At 56.4% G+C, this 19,333-nt stretch overlaps 1 protein-coding gene across 29 annotated transcripts in view; it reads left to right on the top strand.

Annotated features, from left to right (window-relative positions):
- SRCIN1 (SRC kinase signaling inhibitor 1) overlaps positions 1 to 19,333 on the top strand; it is a 46,306-nt gene that overhangs the window by 13,519 nt on the left and 13,454 nt on the right. For 11 of the 29 annotated variants that reach the window (XM_015885900.3, XM_015885902.3, XM_015885906.3 and 8 more), the window contains 5 exons: positions 5,394 to 5,677; positions 10,906 to 10,929; positions 18,317 to 18,509; positions 18,623 to 18,821; positions 19,209 to 19,302. In XM_015885900.3, coding sequence (XP_015741386.2) covers positions 5,394 to 5,677; positions 10,906 to 10,929; positions 18,317 to 18,509; positions 18,623 to 18,821; positions 19,209 to 19,302 — 794 coding nt within the window. Of the gene's footprint in view, positions 1 to 5,393; positions 5,678 to 6,622; positions 6,791 to 10,905; positions 10,930 to 14,676; positions 14,870 to 18,316; positions 18,510 to 18,622; positions 18,822 to 19,208; positions 19,303 to 19,333 lie in introns of those variants that run through there. The other 18 variants (XM_085532310.1, XM_085532309.1, XM_085532321.1 and 15 more) reach the window with 7 other exon arrangements.

The following is a 19,333-nucleotide window of genomic DNA, read 5'->3' as shown; positions in this document are numbered from 1 at the left end:
CAGGCCCTGACCCCATCCCTCCTCCCCCCATTCAGAGCTCAGAGCTTTGATGGCTCTGCCCCAGGGCTCTGCTCCCAGCTTCTCAGGCAAAGACTGGGGGAGCTTTGGGTTTGATTTGAGTTTTTCCCCTTTGTGGCACCATGCAAAGCCCTGCTTCCCTGCAGGAAGGGTGCCCTCCCTCTTTGCTCCCGCTGTGTTCTTCCAGATGGATTTGCTTTTGATGAGGTGTAGCGTGCCATCGAAGCTCCTGTCAGGCAGCTCCGGCCTCCCATCACAGTTAGCATGACTGCACTAATGGCAGCAGATTAGAGGAAGTGATTAACTTGACTGAAAAACTGCACTGAATGCATCCTGCACAACCCCAGGGCTGGTGCTGTGAGTGGCCACGTTCCCCTTTGCAGGAGCATCATTTTGCCTCCCTAACTACAGCAACCTGTTGCATTTCTTTTCCACCTTTGGCTGCAAGATCTCTGGTCAAATCCTGCCCCTCTGCTTCCAAGCTGGAATGACAATGTTCCCCTTCCCATCTGCAGGACGAGGGTGCATCCCCACACAGCAGAGCACTCTTGGCTATCATCCATCACAGGGAGGTGCTGCAGCCATCCTGCTCTGTTGGGATGGGTGACACCAGGCTCTGCCATGTCCTGGAGCTGCCACCTCGCTGCTGCCCGTGTGCTGTTCATCCTCATTTCTGCTGTCACCAAAGCAATCACAGTGGCCTTGCTCTGCTCAACATCTTCACTCAGCGTCTCATTAGAGGAAGGAGTCGTTCTGTTGCGAATTGATTTTTCATCTCAGTGTGTGTGTTTCCCTTCAGCCCCTTCTCCCCCCTGGGTTTGTGCTCCTGCCTCCAAAGGAATCAAGGAACCACCCCAAACCCTGACTATGGGGCTCAGCCGAGGTCCTGCATCTCCTGCATTGGGGTTCTCTCCTTCCTCCTTTTCCCTTTCTCCTTCTGTACCTGCTTAACTGCTGGGAAAAGGGAGGGGTTCTGGGCATGGGGGCAGGGATGTGTTGGTGCCAGGTGGGGCACAGATGGGGTGGGAGCTGCTGCCTTACCCCTGCCCTCATTCTGAGTTCATTTCCCTCTAACCAGGTGGGCTGTTTCCTTCCCTCCTATTTGCAGCAGGACCCCGACCCACCATTCCCCACCCCCTGCTCTGCTCTGGGCTAAAAGGAAGCATTGATTTGATGTCTTGAGGGGGCAGTTTATCGCTTTCCTGATGTCTGATGGATCGGAATTGATTTCCAGAGCAATTTGCCTGAGCAGCTGAAGTCAAAGCGGAGGGACCCACGCTGCGCCCTGACCCTGCAGCTCTCCTGCAGTGGTACGGATGCAAAGGGGTGATGGAGGCAGCAGCTCTGCAGGGTTTTGTGTGCTCAGATCCTGCACAACCTCGGGTTCATCACCCCCCTGTCTCTTAGCCTGGGGTCCCTGTGTGGAGAAGGGGTTTGGCAGCTCTTTGCTGCACGACGCAGTGAGTCACTGCCCCACGCCTGGCTCAGCTCAGTGGTGGGAGTGAGACAGAGCTGCTGGGTGCTGGGAATCTCGGGGTCCTTTCAGGAGATATAAATCCAAACCAAGTGGCTCTGCCTGTTCTTTCCCCTCCCTCCCACCTGGGGTATGACCCCTCTATATCTCTATATCTTTGCTGGCAGCCAGAGCCATTTGCCCCTTATGGATGGGCCATTCCCTCTTCAGTTCCACACCTCAGTTTCCCCCTCAGCTCTGAGCCTGAGGGCATTACCCCCATGTAATGATCTGTCCACAGCCACATGGGCTCATCCCATCCCCATTGCACCTCCTGGAGCTGCTGCCAAACGGGTGGGAGAGGAGACCACCACACAGTGCGTGTTTGTGCCATCAGAGCCCCCTCCATCCCTGCTGTATTTTTATCCAGTCTCTGAGCTGTTGGCATCTCCCCCAGCCACAATGCTGTGCCTCCCCACATCCCCAGGCAGTGCTGCTCAGGGGATGCCGCCAGCTCCAGCCCTCTGCCAGGGGTCAGGGAGGAAGCTGGCAGCAGAGGGAAGCTTTGCCCAGCTCTGTTGGCCGTGACTCATCCTTGTGCATCGCGCATCCTCCTTGAGCTCACCCTCCCTGCTTATTTCCCCTCTCCAACCAAAGCAAAGGCAGCTCCATGAGGAGTTGTAAGGAGCACTGAGATGAGGATGGGAGCAGCTCGAGGGGAGATGCTGAGCCAATGAGACAGTACAGGAAGGAGGAGGGCTGGGAGGGTGGCTGTGGATGGGGCTGGGGGCTGCAGGGGGCTGTGTTCCCATAGCCCAGCAAATGGCTTTGATGGATGGAGGGATGCGTTGCTGCTGTTGGTACCCAGCATGAAGCTCTTTGTGTGTGTGGGGTGTGATGACACCCAGTGAGGGGGGAAGGAGCTGCTGCTTTTCATGGGACTGGGCCAGATGGGTTCTCTCCTTCAGCTCAGGGTTTGAGAGATGGGAATTGAGCCTCTCGTGTCCCTTTGTGCCAGCACAGCGCTGGGTGCCAGCCTGAGATGGGGCATGGCTGCTGCCATTGTACCCCTATGTGCCCGGATGGATCCTGTGTGGCTTCTTGGGCACATCATGGGGACAGGCAGGGCTGGGTCTGCAGGGACACATCCGGCACTGTGGGCACTGCCAGCCCATGGGGTGTCCTGGCATGGTCCCAGATGAGTGAGGCTGGGAACTTCCCAATGAAGCATCCAGTGGTTGATGTTTTGTCTATGCAAACCTATGGCTGCATCCCAGAGCCTTGCAGCAGCGTGGAAGAGAAGGGGTTATTGCAACACAGGGTTCTCCAGGCCGTGTCCTCACGTGCTGCACACAGCAGCACTTTGCAGCTCAGTGGCTGCAGCGTTGCATCTCGGAGCTGCCCTAATGGCCAGATGTGGGGATCTGCATAGCTCCAAGGGCTTCTATTCTTCTTTGCCTCCCTTTCTCCCTAAACATAATCTCTCCTTCCCCTCCCCTTCTCCCCATTTGGTACAATTGCTTTCTGGGACTATTTTTCATGCTCTGCTAACTGTCACGGCTTTCACGGCCCGCGTGAGCCCGGCTGCTTCATGAAGATTTATGAAACTGCAGTAATAAACTGTGTTTGAAAGATCCTCTTTCTGATAAACCCCCTCCAGGCTGTAGGGAGGGATGGGGAGGGGGATCGGGGTGGACCACCCTGCTGGACTCCCATCCTTGTGTGATTCACACAGGGCACAGGGCAAGATTTTGGGGTCCTCTCCCACCTACAGCACTCGGTAAGGAGGATGGATGGAGGATGGATCCCCCTGAGGGGGATTTCTAGGATTTCCTATTGGATTCTGGCTGCTTTAAGGAGCTCACCTGGAGGATGCTCATCCCATCCCACTGATGGAACCAGAGGGGTGACGTGGGGTCTGCAGCATCTCCTCCTTCATGATGCCTTCTCCTGTTCTTCCTGGAGCCCAATGAGGAGTTCAGGAGCGGATGCAGCTCAGCCAGAGGTGGAAGAGCCCCCTTCGGTTCCCATCTCTGCTCTGACCCCGGTGCTGATTGTGCAGGGCTTTTCAAATCATCCTCTTTAGCAATCGCAGAGAGACAGAGAGCTGGAGCGTTCCGCTCCCGGAGCGTGTAATTAGGGAGCAGAGAGCTGCATGCTGATGTGTGGCTCAGCAACGGGAGGAGGGTGGGAAGGAGTTGGGAGTGTGGCTGGGATGGGTGCTGGGCTCTGGGTTCTGGGTGCTCAGTTCTGAGTATTGGCTTCTGGGCTCTGGATTCTGGGTCTTGGGTTCTGGGTTCTGAGCACCGGGTTCGGGAAGCTGAGTTCAGGGTGTTGGGTTCTGGATGCTCAGTTCTGAGTGTTGGGTTCTGGGCTCTGGATTCTGAGTGTTGGGTTCTGGGTTCTGAGTATTGGGTTCTGGATAGTCAATTCTGAGTGCTGGCTTCTGGGTGTTGGATTCTGGATGCTGGGTTCTGGATGCTGGGTTCTGGAAGCTGAGTTCAGGGTGTTGGGTTCTGGATGCTTGATTCTGGGTGCTGGGTTCATGGGTTCTGAGTCTTGGGTTCTGGATGCTCAATTCTGAGTCTTGGGTTCTGGGTGCTGGATTCTGAGCACTGGGTTCTAGAAGCTGAGTTCAGGGTGTTGGGTTCTGGATGCTGAGTTCCAGAACTGCTGAATTCTGTGCACTGGGTTCTGAGTGTTGGGTTGTGGATGCTGGGTCATGCAAGGAAGGGTGTCCCATGGCTTTAGTGTCCCATGGCTTTGGTGTGCCATGGCTTTGGTGTCCCATAGCTTTGGTGTCCCATAGCTTTGGTATCCCATGGCTTTGGTGTCCCATAGCTTTTGCTGGAGGCTGCATTGATGTCATCACCCAACTCACAGCAAACCCCTCTGTATGACCTTGAGCAGCCGAGCGGTGTCGGCAGCACAGACAGGAATCCTGTCCTACATTAATAACACAATCACTCGTTATCAAGCTGATATGTTGGGCTGATAAATAATTAAGGGAAAAGGAAAAGCTCTCTATGATTTGCTTAGCGGGAGCTGGGGAAGGAAGGGGGAAAAGGAAGGAGATGAATAATGAATCAAGGTTAAACGGGAGTGAAAGGGAAGCCTTATAGTGGTGGATTCCCGCAGCAGGAGTGCTGCAGGTTGCCAAACATTCGGCCGTGGTGGAGCTGGTGGCTGTGGGGTGACGTGGGCTGAGCAGAACAAGGTCCCCGAGCTCACCAACAGCATTGGGACGGATGGGGGTCAGGAAACCACTGTGTGTTTGATGGGTGTTGGCAGCACGAAGAGACTTCCAGGCATGAGTTACACTCGTGGTTTGTGAGCACTCGGCACGGCTTCCCTGGGAATTAAAGTCCCGGTGTGATGCTAATGAATGGCTGTGATGGTGAAGGGATGAGCGCTGCAGGCACCCGCTGCCCGGGGTTGAGCTCTGCGAGGGTTTAAATGGGTCTGGGGGGGTCCCCGGCCGCAGGCAGCAGCACTGATGGGACGATGCAAGCTTCCCCAGCCCACCTTTCATTTTCTTTTCTTGGTCTGTCCGTGTGTCTGTGTCCCTCTGTCTGTCTGTGCTGGGGGGGATGCTCTCGGCTCATGTGTCTCATCTGTGCCGTTTTGGTGGTGCCTTAACGCTGTTCATTCCATGTTTCAGCCCAAATGTTGGGGTCTTGGAAGCACCCCCCGCCCCCTCTGTCCCTCCCTCAGCCCTGCCTGACCCCCCACCCCCCAAACCCCACACCATCACAGGGGGATGTGATGTTCATCCTTCCCACCTGCACCGCTTGCATCCCACCAAGGAACAGCCCCACAACCAACCGGGCTCACCACCCCGTGCCCCGTCCCCAACACCACAGCGCCCCAAACCCACCATGGGGCAGCCCCTCACCCTGCTCTGCTCTCCATCCCCGTGCAGATCCCGACAGGACCAGCGCCCACATGATCTCGGCCGACGATGCCGAGTACCCGCGGGAGTACCGCACTTTGGGCAACGGCACAAGGCGCTTCTCCAACGTAGGGTTGGTTCACACCTCGGAGCGCAGACACACCGTCATCGCTGCCCAGAGCCTCGAGGCTCTCACCGGCCTCCAGAAATCGGAGATGGAGCGCAAACGGGACGCGTTCATGGATCACCTGAAGAATAAATACCCGCAGCACGCACTGGCGCTGCGTGGGCAGCAGGAGAGAATGCGGGACCAGGTAAAGGCGGTGTTTGGTTTTTGGGGTGGGGGGGAACGAGACCCACCTCATTTGGAGAAGGGGGGGGGGGCTCATAGGGGGTGTGGTATGGGCAGGAGCAGCCCCTTTGCTCAGGCTGGGGGTCTTCAGGTAGATTTCTTTTCCTTGGTTGAGATGAAGGCAGTGTCTCTGCATGGGGTGGGTGTGCTGGCTATGAGGCTTCACTCTGCTAAAGGAAAGGGGGGAGGTTGACATAGTGGGGACCCCCACCCTGCAGCTTCCTGCTGTAATGGGGGTGGTTGGTGCTCAGCCTGAGTGGGATGGGGATGCTCAGATCCAGGGGGATGTGGGGCAGCTGTTGGGGAGGGGGTCTCCTATTGCTGCCTGAGATGGGCAGGGATGTGGGGCAGAAGGAGTGGAGGCAGAGAGGGGCTGAGTCTGTCCCAGGTCAGGTGCTCTCAGAGCTCAATGCTATCAGGTCTGGTGCCCACATCCCAGCAGGGACATCCCTTGGCTGTGCATTCCCAATGACTTCATTCTCCCCCAGAGGGATCTGCAGAATGGAACACCCAATTTCACGATGCCATTGGGGAGGAGTGACCCCCCAAAGCCTTTGGTCTGCCTGAGCATCCATGCATTCCCACCAGAGGGGGGAGCACCGGGGGGGGGTCTCATTATACAGCCCCCCCTCCATGCAAAGGACCATTGGCTCAGGGCTGGATGCAAAGGGGAGCAGTGCAGCCCTGCAGTGCATTGCAGCATCCAGCTGTTGCAACAAGGAGAGGGTTTATTCACTTCGGAACCGATAACGGGTTGCAATGCAGATGTGTCCATCCCCATCATCCCCCCCCTATGCACCATCCCCGGGGGGGGGGGCGGGCACACGCGTGTGTGTGTGTGTGCGCGCATCTCCACGTGCACGCGCGCTCCTCCTCCTCCTCCGGGAGCGCGCTCCGCCGCGTGGCCGCCCCGATTCAGGTGGAGTCGTGGTTGTCATGAGAACTGAACCCCGCGGGAGGGGCGGGCGAAGCGGCCGGCGGAGGCCGCAGCGACGGAGGAGGCGGCGGCGGTCGCTGCTCCGGGACCGCGGAGAGAAACGGAGGCGGTCGGGGCTGAGCGGAGCACCTGGCGCAGGTACCGCTGATGTCCGTCAGTCCGTCCATCCCTCCCCTTGTATCCCTGTCCTATATCCTTTCCTTGCCCCCATCCCGCTCCGTTCCACTCCGCCTTTCCCTGTCCCCCCCCCCCCCCCGGTTACTCCGCACCGATCGCCCCCGGCCCCGCTCGGCCTCGGGAAGGTGAACGCTGCGGGTGCTGCAGTGGCGGAGGAGCAGCGCACGGTGCGGCCTCGCGGGCTCTGTGCGTTCCGCCCCCCCCCCGGTTTGTTCAAGGAGGAGGCTTTGGGGTGGGGGGGGGTCTCAGCATCGCTCCGGTTGGGGTTTTGCGGGGAAGAAGAGGCTGCGGAGCGGCGCTGAATGCGGCAGTGCGGGCAGCGGCGGCCGCAGCTCCCCCCCCCCGGGATGGGAATAACGAAGGGGAACCGCTCGTCATCCTAATCCCCTCCTCCCCCCACAACTCGGAGCGCTCCCGGCCCGATGCTGCGGGACGTCCCGGTGCCCATCACTCGGCTCCGCACCCTTGGGAACCCCCGGGGTTGGGGGGGAAGGAGGAGGAGGAGGAGTAGGGCCGGCCTCAGGTGCTGCCCGGATCGCATCCCCTGTATAGGAGCGGGGCCGCCGGTCGATGCCCGTGGATCTCCTTCCTCCCTTACCTCGCACGTCCCCATTGTGCCCGTCCACCTACGCGTGCCGTTGCCATCGTTACTCCGCAATTCGAGCTGCCCCAACTTCTCCCGAGCTTCCTTCCTTCCCCCCACCCCCCCCATCGCCCCGTCCCACAACAAAACCCGACCCCCGGCCCCGCTTTCAGGTCGGGGGGGGCACCCCTTCTGCCTCTCCCTGCCTCTATGGGACCGGGATTCCCGCAGCGACCCCCCCCCCATCCCCGACCTTTCTGCATGGAGTTATTGGAGCCCCCCGTCCCGGTGGGGTGTCTGAGCTGGGAGGCTGCGTTGTAAGCAGGTTTACACGGCTTATCCTCAGCAGCGCTTCCCCCCCTATTTCCCCCCCCCGTCCCTCCCCAATGCATCGGTGAGCTTTTGCAAACAGCCGTCGTCGCTGCTTTGCTCTGTATTGATGTGGTGAAAGGGGGGGGGGGGCTTGGGGAAGAGCCAGGAGCACAAACCCGGTGGTGCCTGAATGCGTTTGTCATGGTCTGACACCTGCTCTGACACCACCTGAGCTGCTCCAGAGGGATCTGAGGGCTGCAAATGCTGCTTACAGTGGGCTCTATGCTGTGGGTGCTCACCCGGTGCTGCCATACCCAGCTTGCAGAGTCCCTTCGCATTAATTACAGGACCTCAGATAACAGTATCTGCAATGCACAGCCTCGGGGTCTCTCTGGGCTGCTTCTGGTTGCTGTTTGCATTCGGTTCTGCGTGGTCGTTTTGCTGTTTCGGCTCGTGTTTAAAAAAGCATCGAAAACTTTAACACGGACAAACCGGCTTCAATTCACTTTGCAGGTGTATTTAGGGGAGGGTTTTTGTTTGTCAAGACGTTGTGCCTGAAGGGGAGAGTCTATCAGGAACTGCAACTCCTGGAAATGAGTTAATTAAAAAGCCAATGAAAGCGCTGCTGTCCCTCCCCCCCAAGGCGCTGTGTGCTGGGATGCTGCTGCTGCCCGTTTCGGAGGGATCCATTGGTGCTGCCTTGTTAATCAGTAACAGATCTGGGCCATAATTGCTAACCAGGCTCAACCTGCCTTACTCAGAGCATTGTCTTGCTTGGATTTCATTCACCTGGGGCAGCTCTTCTCCCCCGGGCAGCCACAAGGACTGTTGGGTTTGAAGTATGTGATGCTCTTTGCGTTCCCCTGCTCTGTGTTTCCTTACACCGGCTGTTTGGTGCAGCTCTATGAGCGCTGCTGTGTGCCTGAGGTTCCCCTCGTGGCCGTGGTTTGCGTGGCTTCTTTGCCCCTTGAAATACATGGCCATGTTGGGGAGGGTCCGAGTCCTCCTTAGTCCCTCGTTTTGCAGCTCCGCGTACATGACTTTCATTGTAATTATAATCTCAGCCTTTGTAATTCTCCCTACTGGCTGCGCGGCTCGAGCTGCCTGTTTTATCGCGTGGAACGAGGCTGTCGTTTCCAATCCTCTCTCAGACCATTATCTCCCTTTGATGCTTTTGAAGAGTCGGGGATGTGTTAATTCTACCTCGGCCTCCTCCTCTCCCCTTCCCTTCTTGCAACCCCCCAATCAGGGCAGCATGGAGGGCTCTGGGACCATCCCAGCCCTGTCCCCATAGTGCAGGGTGTGTGATGGAGGTGGCTTTTTGCTTTGGGAGAGGCCAGGTTGGTAGAAAATGAGCTCAACCGGGCTCAGTGCCTGCAAGGACAGATGGAGCCCGAGGTGCCTGCAGGGATCTCTGCCCTCAGTGCATGGCACCAGATTGGTAGCCCTGGGCCAGCATGGGGCAAGTCCCTCCCCCCCTTATACCATGTAGCCTAATGGGACAGCACTGAGCCATGCAGTCACCTGCAGAGGTGCCCTCCTGGTTCTGGAGATGCCTTTGGGCAAAGATTTGGGTTCTGTGCTCTGTGACCATCAGCATCATTTTGGTTGTGGGGGGGGGTTCAGGTGCCCTGGATGCAGCAGGGATGTAAAGGACAGGCTTTGTGATGAGCCTGTCCAGTCATCCTCAAATAATAAATCCAATGCATACCAAGGGCTGCTGTGAGATAGGATCAGCAATATTGGCTGTGGGGAAAATTACTGCAGCTCTTCAGCAGCAAAATGAAAGGAAAGGGCAGAAGGAGCCATTCGGGAGCATCACCTCCTAGTTTGGGGGTGGGTCCTTTAGGGCTGTGGGTACACCCCTATGCTGCGGGTTACCCTGCAATGGGGCCGTCCACTACCTGAAGGCATTTGGAAGCAGCTCCTTGTTCTACTTTAGGGCAAGTTCTGTGCCTGGGATGGTTCCTATGGCTGCTCTCTATGGGCTTCTGTTCCTGGTGCTGCTTCTGAGTCACAGTGTGCCCTTGGAAAAGACCTTTGTGCCTCCAGGCTTGGCTGTGTGAGCAGAGCTGGGCTTGAATCACTCCCAAAGCAGCCCAGGTTTGTTTGATGCAGAACTTGTGGGTCTGCTGGTGTCTGGTGGAATATTAATGTCAGGGCATCGATGAGGGCGTTGCATTGGGATAAGAGCATCTTGCTGAGGCTGTAGGTGTGAAAGAGGACTTAGAAGGTTTGTGTTTGTACAACAGGCCTCTGCTCAGACTGTCAGGGCTTGTTTATGTACACACAGCTGGTCAGGGAAGGGTTAATGCCCCCAGGTGGTGGTGGTGGTGTTAAAGCAGTGGATGGAAGTGAAGCTCCACGTTGATCCGACCTGATGGGAGCTCCTTAGTGCTCCCAGGGCACAGCAATGGGATGGGCAGTGCAGGATCCTGGCAGGGGAACCCTGAGAGCTCTGCACAACAAACTGAGCACGGTGGGGAGGGGGGTGGCTGTGAGAAGGGAAGCAAAGAGAAGCTGAGAACTTTGATCCCAATAAAAGATGGGAAGCAGCCGCCCTGCAGGTGTTCCTCCCACCCCATCTATTAGAGGCACATCCTCAGCCCCATCCCGGGCAGCTGCTTTGCTGGGAGCATCCTTTGCTATGAACATCCTCGAGAGCTTTGCATCCATTTCTGATGCTCATCGACGGGTGTTTGGGGAGAGCTTTGCAACGTGCCGGGCTGCAACCGATGCCAGCTCCCATCACTCACTGCAGCACATTGCAATGACACCAGCGGAGACGCTGCAAAGAAGCACCAGAGGGAGGTAGCAGGGGCAAAGCAGGGTTTGAAGAGGGGGGGGGGGGGGGTGGCAAGAAATAGGGGGGGATTTTAAGATGCTTTTAAAACTGAAAGCCATTCTGGCTCCCTGCAGCACATGCTGGGTGGTGTGAGCGTGGGGCTGAGCCCTTTGCACTCAGCTGCACACCTCAATGCCTTGCACAGCCCCCCCCCCCATCCCCAGCTATTGCTTGCAAGGAGGGGGATGCAGAGCAGTCAGGAAAGGAAAACACAACCCAAACCAGAATCTTAATGGTATTTTTGTTTGTTTCTTTCTTTTCTTTCTTCCTTTTTGTTCGTTCTCCTTCGTTTTTGTTCTTTTTTTTTTGTTGTTGTTGTCATTTTATTGTCGTTAGCAGCCCAACTACTGGAGCTTTAAGGTCAGTATTTCAGATTCTTTTGTCATGCTCTGGTTTGACTTGCATGCACTTCTCATCCGTGTCCATGCAGGGGGTGGGAGCTGGGGGCTGTGCTCAGGGTTCCTGTGCCAAAGAGGTTTGTTCTCAGCTTCAGCTGATGAGGATGCTCTGATGCTTCAGGTTGAGGTGTTGTATGGAGGTGAAACTGTTCCTTGAGAGACAGGAATCCATGCCCTAACTCAGGCTGCAGGCAATCAGTGCTGCTCTGCAGTCACCTCACTGCTGCAGGGATGAGGACCACGTGGCCCCTTAAGAGAAAAGGACAGAGCAAAAAAAAAACCCATTGCAGGTGGGTTCTGAGCTCATCAGGCTCTTATGGCTTATTATGGCTGTACATAGGGTTGCTGTGGTTCCCAACCTCGGTTGGTCAGGGCTGAGGAGCATTGAGGGTTGTGGTGATCACCAGTGCTGCACCCAGCATGGCACAGAGCTGGGCATGGCACAGAGCAGCCCCAGCTCTCACTGCAGGCAGTCAGTCCATTAGCAGGGGGTGCAGCACGCATGGCCCAGGGCTGCCTTCCTCCCCCCTCCTCCTCCTCATGGGGCTGCAATGGCAGCACTTCAAGGCCAACCATGTTGCTGGGTGACCTTGGCAAACCATCCCTGGTGGGTCTGCTCTTCCTGTGGAATAAACAGGCTCTGTGCTGGGCTGGCAGCTCGGAGCTGAGGAGTCATCAAACACATAATATGAGCACTTGTTCTGAGTGCTCGTTCCTGAAGTGCTCACAGTGCAAAATCCAGCTGTCTGCGTCCTCCCTGCTCCGACATTTCCTGGGCCTGAAGGGCTGCCACAAAAGCTCTGATTTTCTTCATTATTATTATTATTTATTATTATTCCTTTTTCTTTTCTTGCAAGGAATGTCGTGGGGGTGAGCTCTGAGCACCAGCTGTCCCAGAAGCAGCAGCAGTTGGGTATATGCAGGTGGAGCATCGCTGCCTTCCATGTGGGAATGCATTGAGTTTAATCTACACCTGGAGACCCCCAGCTGCTGACATGGGGTGTCAAGGGTTGGGGTCTGCAGGTTGGGATGGCTCCCAGAGCCCAGCCCTGGTGTACATTGAGGGTACCTGTATGTGTGTGAGCACAGCCCCATGCAATTCCTTGTCCCCTTCTCCCCCATCCCCTTCCTGCTGCTTTCTCATGCCTGCCTTTCCTTCCGCTCCTCAGCATCCCTGAAGGATGCAGTAATTTGCTTATTTTTGGCAGATGCTGTCACACAGCACCACCAGAAAGCAGAGGATTGGACACAGCTCCCGAGCAGTGGGGAAGGGGGGGGGGGGATGATGTGGGGTAAGCAGCCCCAAGGCAGCAGGACGCTGCCTTCACCCCAAACCCATCTCCTGTCTCATGTCCTCAGCAGTGGGTACAGCTCAGAGGGGTGGATCAGACTCATCTCTGCTGTTTTCCTATTGGTTTTCTGCTGGATGAGCCTCTTTGAGGCTTGAGAGGAACAAGCTCAGGACAAGCAGCAAGGCTGATTCTATGGGGCAGCTGTTCTTATCCTCCCCGCCCCACAACCAGGAGGTGGGCTGTCCCCGTCCCAGCTCTACCTATACTGTGTTGGCACTATAGGCTCTATAGGATTTCTTTGGAGCACCTGCTGCTCCCTCCCATCCTTCTGTGCAGCAAGGAGCAGTTTTAGGGGCTGATGCTGCAGGGGAACCCCATTCCATCCCATGCACATCTGGCAGCTGCACACATCTGGCGGGACAGCCCCTTCCTTTAGTCAAGGGGTCTGGTTTAAAAACCTAATCCGATTGGAACGCTAATCCTGTTAACATTGAGATCGGGATTAATTCTGGGTTAATCGGGATAATCCTGACAAAATGTTGAGCATTAGGCGCTGGGTGAATCACTGTTGTGCTGTAAGCAGGGGGCTTTGGATTCGGGGGTGAGATGCAGGTGGGGTGTGGGGGGGGTTACCACATATGTGGCTGCACCCTGATTGCATCTACTTGGTGCTCAGAGCTGCACCTTGAGCCTGTGGTTTCTTCCACCTTTGGTGCTCAGCCCTATTTTCCTCCAGTTCTCACTCCTTCTCATCCCTGTTTTGCCACCTTCTGTGTCTCAGGCAGTTCACAACCCCCCTTGAACTGATTTTCTGCCCTGGAGCAGCACATGAGGCTCAGCCTGGCCATTCACATGCATGGAGCTGGAGGTGCAGGAGGGGCTGCCACAGTGTGTGCTGCCCTAAAGTGCTGCCCAGTGCTTTGGCTCTGCCCCCAGGATGCTCCCCAAGGGCTGTTGCAACCAAAGGAGAACCCACAGTGGCCGTGTCCCATTACCTGGGCTCTGCCAACAGCCCGTGCTGCCTTCCACTCCTGGCACATCAATAATGAAGGATGAGCAGAGCTGGTTAGCAATGAATGAACGAAGCGCTTTGTGACGCAGCGCATCGGTTTCGTGTTTCCTTCCTCTGTTTGCAGATGGGTGGGAGAGCAGCTCTCCCAGTGTTGTGCTTCAGGGCTCCCTATCTGACCCTAAACCACCCCAATGATGGATACAGGCTGGCCTGGCTGCACTGCAGCATCTATAGGTTGGGACAAGACAGGCAGAACATCCCCACGCCACCCCCCCCCCCCGGCTTCTGTTTTTGCTTCAGGAAAAAGCAATAAAAGAAGTTCCAAATTTCAATTAAATTTTCCTTGGAAGCGTTGACAGCAGCAGAGCTGCGGGAGGCACAGATGTTGTTTTGCTCCCAGCTTTGCTAACAGCTTTGCTTGCCTGCTGACCCTCTGCTGGCAGCGTGGGGATGAGCGGCTGCAGCCCTGCACGTCCCGAGGGGTCCCTATCCAAGTTCTATATCCTTTGTGCCATGGAAGGAGTGCATCAAAGGAGGATGAAATGGGACTCTGAGCAGCACTGAGTGGTGGGGATTAAAGCTGCATTGTCCATGTGAAGGCTTTTGCAGGTGCGTGGGGTGGAGGGGGCTGTGTCAGCTGGGTTGTTCCATCCCTTTGGTGCTGAGTTCTGCTCACCTGGGAGCAGAGATGCTCTTGGCAGCTCTGCCCCGTGCACTCTTTGCTTTGCCCATCCCTGGCTTTGCCTGATGGAGGCGGCGCTGTGGTCTCAGCATTGCAGCTTGAATTCAAGTGACCCAAGTGTGGGGCTTTAGGGCAGAGCTGCAGCATCCCCATCCCCAAGGGCTGTGTCTATGGATAGGGATGGGCCACAGGATCAAGAATGAGGCCTCAACCCATTTAAGGGATCCCATTGCTCCCCTCCTGCCCTCACCTGTGGTGTTCCCCATATATCCCTATGGCTTGAGCAATGCCAACCTGTCCCTCTCCCTGGGTAGGGGGGGGGTCCCCTTCCCATCCCAGCCCCATCCAACACAGTGCTGAGCTCTGGTCCATGCCCAGTGAGCACAACGTTCCACCAGATGGGACTGCACTCAGATGCAGGATTAAGTGCTGAGAAGGGGATTACAGGGAGTTAATCCAGATCCATGTCCAACCAGGGGCCGCAGCCGGGCTGTGTGTGTGCGGTAAATAACCAGTCGTGGTGCTTCGCTCAGGGCTGGGCTCACCAGCTCCATGCCAGCTGCTGCCCAAGCTGGGTTGGATTTCATAGACCTTCTCCTTTATCTCAAAGCAGAGGAAATGCAAAGGGGCTGGAGAAGCTGGGGGGGACCCCTCCAGGCTCTGTGCCCCCACGGCAGCAGCGTGATGTGCACTCAGCCTGGCTACCCCCAGTGCTTTGCAGTGCATTATCCCTACAAATGCAGCACGATGCAGTGTGAGCAGGGCAGGGCTGGGGGCTGCTGCAGCCCCCCCGTGCTGCTGCCCAGCTCCAACCCAACCCAGCCTGCAGGGTCCTCTGGAGGGGCTGCGCTCAGGGCTGGATGCTGCCTGCAGCAGTAACATGGCGAGGGCTGATCCCAGCCCACTGCAAGGCCAGGTTGGTGCTGGTGGGGGGAAATGAGGGGCTGGGTTGGCAGTGAGGTGGGCTGCAGGGGGAAGGAGGGAGCTGGGAGCTCCATCTCTGTGTTGCAAATGGTGTTCTTGACATGGCTGAGGTGTTGTAGGGCATTGATGTGCTGAGGGGTCAGCAGAGGGTGAGCGGATAAGTGAGGTATGAGGTTGGTGCTGGTGGTTGTGGGTCTTGCATGGGAATGGCTCGGGGTGCTCTGCTGTGTCCCCCGTGTTTGTCTCAGTTCTTCCTTCAGAAGTGCAGGGTGAGGCCATTTGCTGCTCCTCTGCCCCAATACTGCTCCCTTTCCCTGTTCCCTGCCCCCATCCCAGCTCTCCAGCAGTGGGATGGGATGGTTGTGGGTCCCATCGCTGCCCCCACTTCAGTCCACCCTCTGACCACAGCTGGGAGTGGGGCAGGGTTGGAGGGAGGGGGGAGAGGCGGAGAGCAACATCATTGCCCAGCCAGGCAGACAGAATGGAGCTGCCTCAGCACTGACAGGAAAAGGGATTGTTGGAAGTTTTAGGAGCTGAAAGAATCACTTAATTGTAGCTTATTTTTAGCTCCAGGGAGATAAAAGACAACCCCCCCCCCCACCCCCCACCCCTTCCCCCAGTCTCCCCCTTTCTTTTACATAAGGCACAGAACCAAAGCTGCACCCAGGACAGAGGGTGGTCTGCACCCCATGCTTCCTCTGCTACAGGGGGCTGCAGCCACCCCAATTTCATTGCCCATCACCCCACCACTCTGTGGGTGCATTTAGAGCTTCCTTTCCTCCCTCTGTGCCCGGAGCTGCAGTGTTACCATCCACCCGTGGCCTTGGGCAGCTTTGTTTTGCTTTGGGTAGCAGAACTCCTCTGCTTTCCATTCACCTTCTGCCCCTGAACTCGTGGGAGTGAGTACAGGGCAGCTCCAGCTGCATTAACCCTGTGCTGCAATTTCAGGCAGAAATGGGTCATCTCTCAGCATGGCACCATAGGGATGGCTGGGGGGGGCTCCTCCCCCTCCATTCTGCTGCTGGTGGGTTCAGGCATCACAAGGAGGGTCTCAGTGCCTGGGGAATGAGGGGATGTGGGGCTCCTTGTGGGGCAGAGCTGCAGCAAAGCTGCCCCTGTGGGACCCCAATGCCTTTTGCTCCATGGTGCTGCTGGAGCTGGGGTGCCCTCAACTCATTTCTCTCTTTGTTGTGTGCTTCGATATCTCACTCCTCAGCTGCGCTGTGTGATATGGCTGGGGCCAGGAGGGGAATCAGGTTTCTATTCTGGAGTCTCTGTGTGGGTTTGATGTCGGGGTTTGATGAATGCCCTGCACACAGCCCTGGGCAATGCTTGGATGGGTGAGATGTTCCCTATACTTATGTGGGGCTGTGGGTGCCCCCATACCTTGATACCTGGCCATCCCAGGCCTTACTCTGACTCCCAGCAAGGCAAGATTTAGACCCCCTCCCCCGCTTGGCATCTCCAGGCAAAGAGAAGCATAGGTCTGGATGCGTGTTTGAGCCTTATTATCTGAGATAAGTCATTAGTGAGGTAGAGCAATAAAATACAGTTGCCTGAAGTCAGCTCATTAATGGGCCTTGGGAGGTCAAGGATGTGGCTGTGGTGCTCTGGGGCAGAAAGGGCAGAGCCCCCCCCCATACCCCCCATAGCACTGGGGTCTGCTCACCCCTCTTACAGCAACACAGGGCTGGGTTGAGGCACCATCCTGCCCTATTGCCCAGCACAGGGGCACTGCTGGGCTCTGGGGGTACCATGGGGGGGTTTGGGTGAGCTGGGGACACAGGGGGCTGTGTGCCATGCAGGTGCCCTACAGAGGGATGCACTGAGGGCTGTGCAGCGCTGCTGGTCCCTGCTTGGGCTGGAGGAGCAGCTCTTTGAGCACATGAGGCTGAGCATCAGGTTAACGATCAGAACAGTCCCTTCCGGGCTAAAAATCCATTAATTTTCATCTTGCCCTCTTTTTTTCCCCCCCCTTTCTTTTTTTTTTCCTTTCTGGTGGATGCCATAATGAGCTCCATCTGAGCAGCTGAATTACTTGAGGTCAGCCAAAGCCATGGGGCAGAGGATAGGAGGGGTCCGGACTCACCTTTAAGGGGGGGTGGGCAGCTCTATGTGTAGGGTGCAGCAGGGTGATGATGTGATGCTCACACACTGCATCCCATAGCAACAGCAATGCTACGTGGCAACAGCAATCCCCACCATCCTGCTGTGCTGAGATGGAGCCCCCCCTTCCTCAACCCCATTGTGACAGAGCAATGGGGTTTGGGGTCAGCCCTGAGCCCCCTTAGCTTTTGGTGCTATAGGGCCCCCCCATGTGCAGTGCTGGTGATGCACAGAGCTGCTTTGCTACAGCCCTGCTCCTTTCCTATAGGAAACCTATAGAAGCATCCGTGCATTCTGCAAGCTCTGCCTTCAAACAGCACCACCAAAACCAAGCAGTCAATTTTCCAGCAATTAACTACAGTGAGAACGTTTCAAGTCGTAGAAAACCCCGCCCCGCAGGATTAATTAAATCCTCCAATTAATGTCTCATTTAAATGATGATGATGGCTGTTATCATTTCGTATTGATTTTCCTTTTTGGCTTTTAGAATAGAGCTGTTGTCCTTTCCATGCTGCCTTTTCCTCACCCCGGGAGCTTTGTTTGTTCTCCTGGCTTCATTTGCTAATGTTAAATGTGTGTCTGGAAAATGGAGATGGGTGCTGGGCTGTGTTGGGTGCTGGGTTGTGATGCATTGTGCTGGGTGCTCAGCTGGGTGCTGGGTCCTGAGCTGGGTGCTGGGCTGGATGCTCAGCTGGGTGCTGGGCTATGTTGGGTGCCAAGCTGGGTGTTGGGCTGGGTGCTGGGTGCTATGCTGGGTCCTGATCTGGGTGCTGGGCTGGATGCTGAGCTGGGTGCTGAGCTCTGTGCTGGGTTCTCAGCTGGGTTCTGATCTCAAGGTCTATCCAGCCATCCTCCCAATACACTCCGCTTTGCTTAACCCACAGCCTTCAACCATCAGCTCACACCCCCCATGTCTGCACCCTCAACTTCTATGCAGAGGAATTAACACTTGGCCGTGTGAAATTGGACTCCTGGCATATTCATTTTTGCCTGCTGTAAACCCAAACCCATTAGTTTCCCTTAGCTCAGGCAGCCATAAACCTCAGCGCTGCTTTGCTTCCAGGACAAGCTGGGCATTTATGTTTCCCAAGAGCTGGTTCATTGGTGTAATGGATGTGTAACCTCCTGTAATTGCTAAGGTTATTCCTTAGTGCTCACGTGTGACTCCTGGCTCTGTAAGCAGCCAGCCATCACCGGGTTTATTTGCAGTAGGTTGCTTGGAATGGCTTTGAAATGTGGAATATACATTGGGAATATATGGGGGGTGCAGCCATATAGTTGGGTGCAGGGCATGGATTGGTGCTGGGCTCTTACCTCCATGCTTCCCTTGCAGACCAGGAGCTCCCGGCACTCACAGGGTTCCCAGCCCGGCCTGGCAGACCAAGCCAAGCTCTCCTTTGCCTCAGCTGAATCCTTAGAAACCATGTCTGAAGCGGAGCTGCCCCTGGGCTTCAATAGGATGAACCGCTTTCGACAGAGCCTTCCTCTGTCCCGCTCCACCAGCCAGACCAAGCTGCGCTCCCCAGGTACTCCAGCCTTATTGCATCCATGCATTGGGAAATGCAACCCACCAAAGATGTGTGAGCCCAGCAGCTGTTGGGATATGGGCTCACCCCATTGCTCCTTGCTTTGTTTTTAGGGGTCCTCTTCTTGCAGTTTGGGGATGAGACGAGGCGCGTGCACATCACCCACGAGATCAGCAGCATGGACACCCTGCACGCCCTCATCGTCCACATGTTCCCTCAGAAGCTCACCATGGGGATGTTGAAATCTCCCAACACCGCCATCCTCATCAAGGACGAGTCCCGCAATGTCTTCTATGAGCTGGAAGATGTCCGGTGAGGGGCAGACAGACCCGGGGAGCACACAGACCCCCATTGCTGGCACAGAGAGCTGAGCACATCCATCTCAAAGGCATGCTGATCCCATGCCGTCCCCATCAATGAGGGTGGGAGGACCCTTGCAATGGCAAAGGGTTTCCTTGGAGATGGTGGAGGGCTTTGGGTTGGTGTTCATGTCCTGAAAAGGCTTCACTGCAGGTGATGCTCATTGATCTCTGCAGAGCTAAAGCAGCCCCTGATGCTGCTGTGTTGTGCCTCCTGCCCAGGCAGGGCCACCAAACCCTTCCCTGGGACCACTGATGTTGAATGGGGCTCTGCAAGCAGCACGGGTGCAGCCCTGTGTGACTGCTGGGGCTCCCCTCATGGCTCTGCCTCTCCTTCCAGTGACATCCAGGACAGAAGCATCATTAAAATATACCGAAAAGAGCCTCTCTACGCCTCGTTCCCTGCCTCGCACATCACCAACGGGGACCTGAGGGTAAGGGGCTGGGTGTTGGGGAGTGGGCAGC

This window comes from Coturnix japonica, unplaced genomic scaffold, assembly GCF_054131305.1.
Source record: "Coturnix japonica strain WE unplaced genomic scaffold, WE-NBRP24 Scf049, whole genome shotgun sequence".
Classification (NCBI taxonomy): Eukaryota; Metazoa; Chordata; class Aves; order Galliformes; family Phasianidae; genus Coturnix; species Coturnix japonica.
Note: the sequence above shows the minus strand (reverse complement) of the source record. Positions and strands in the feature narration are given on the sequence as shown.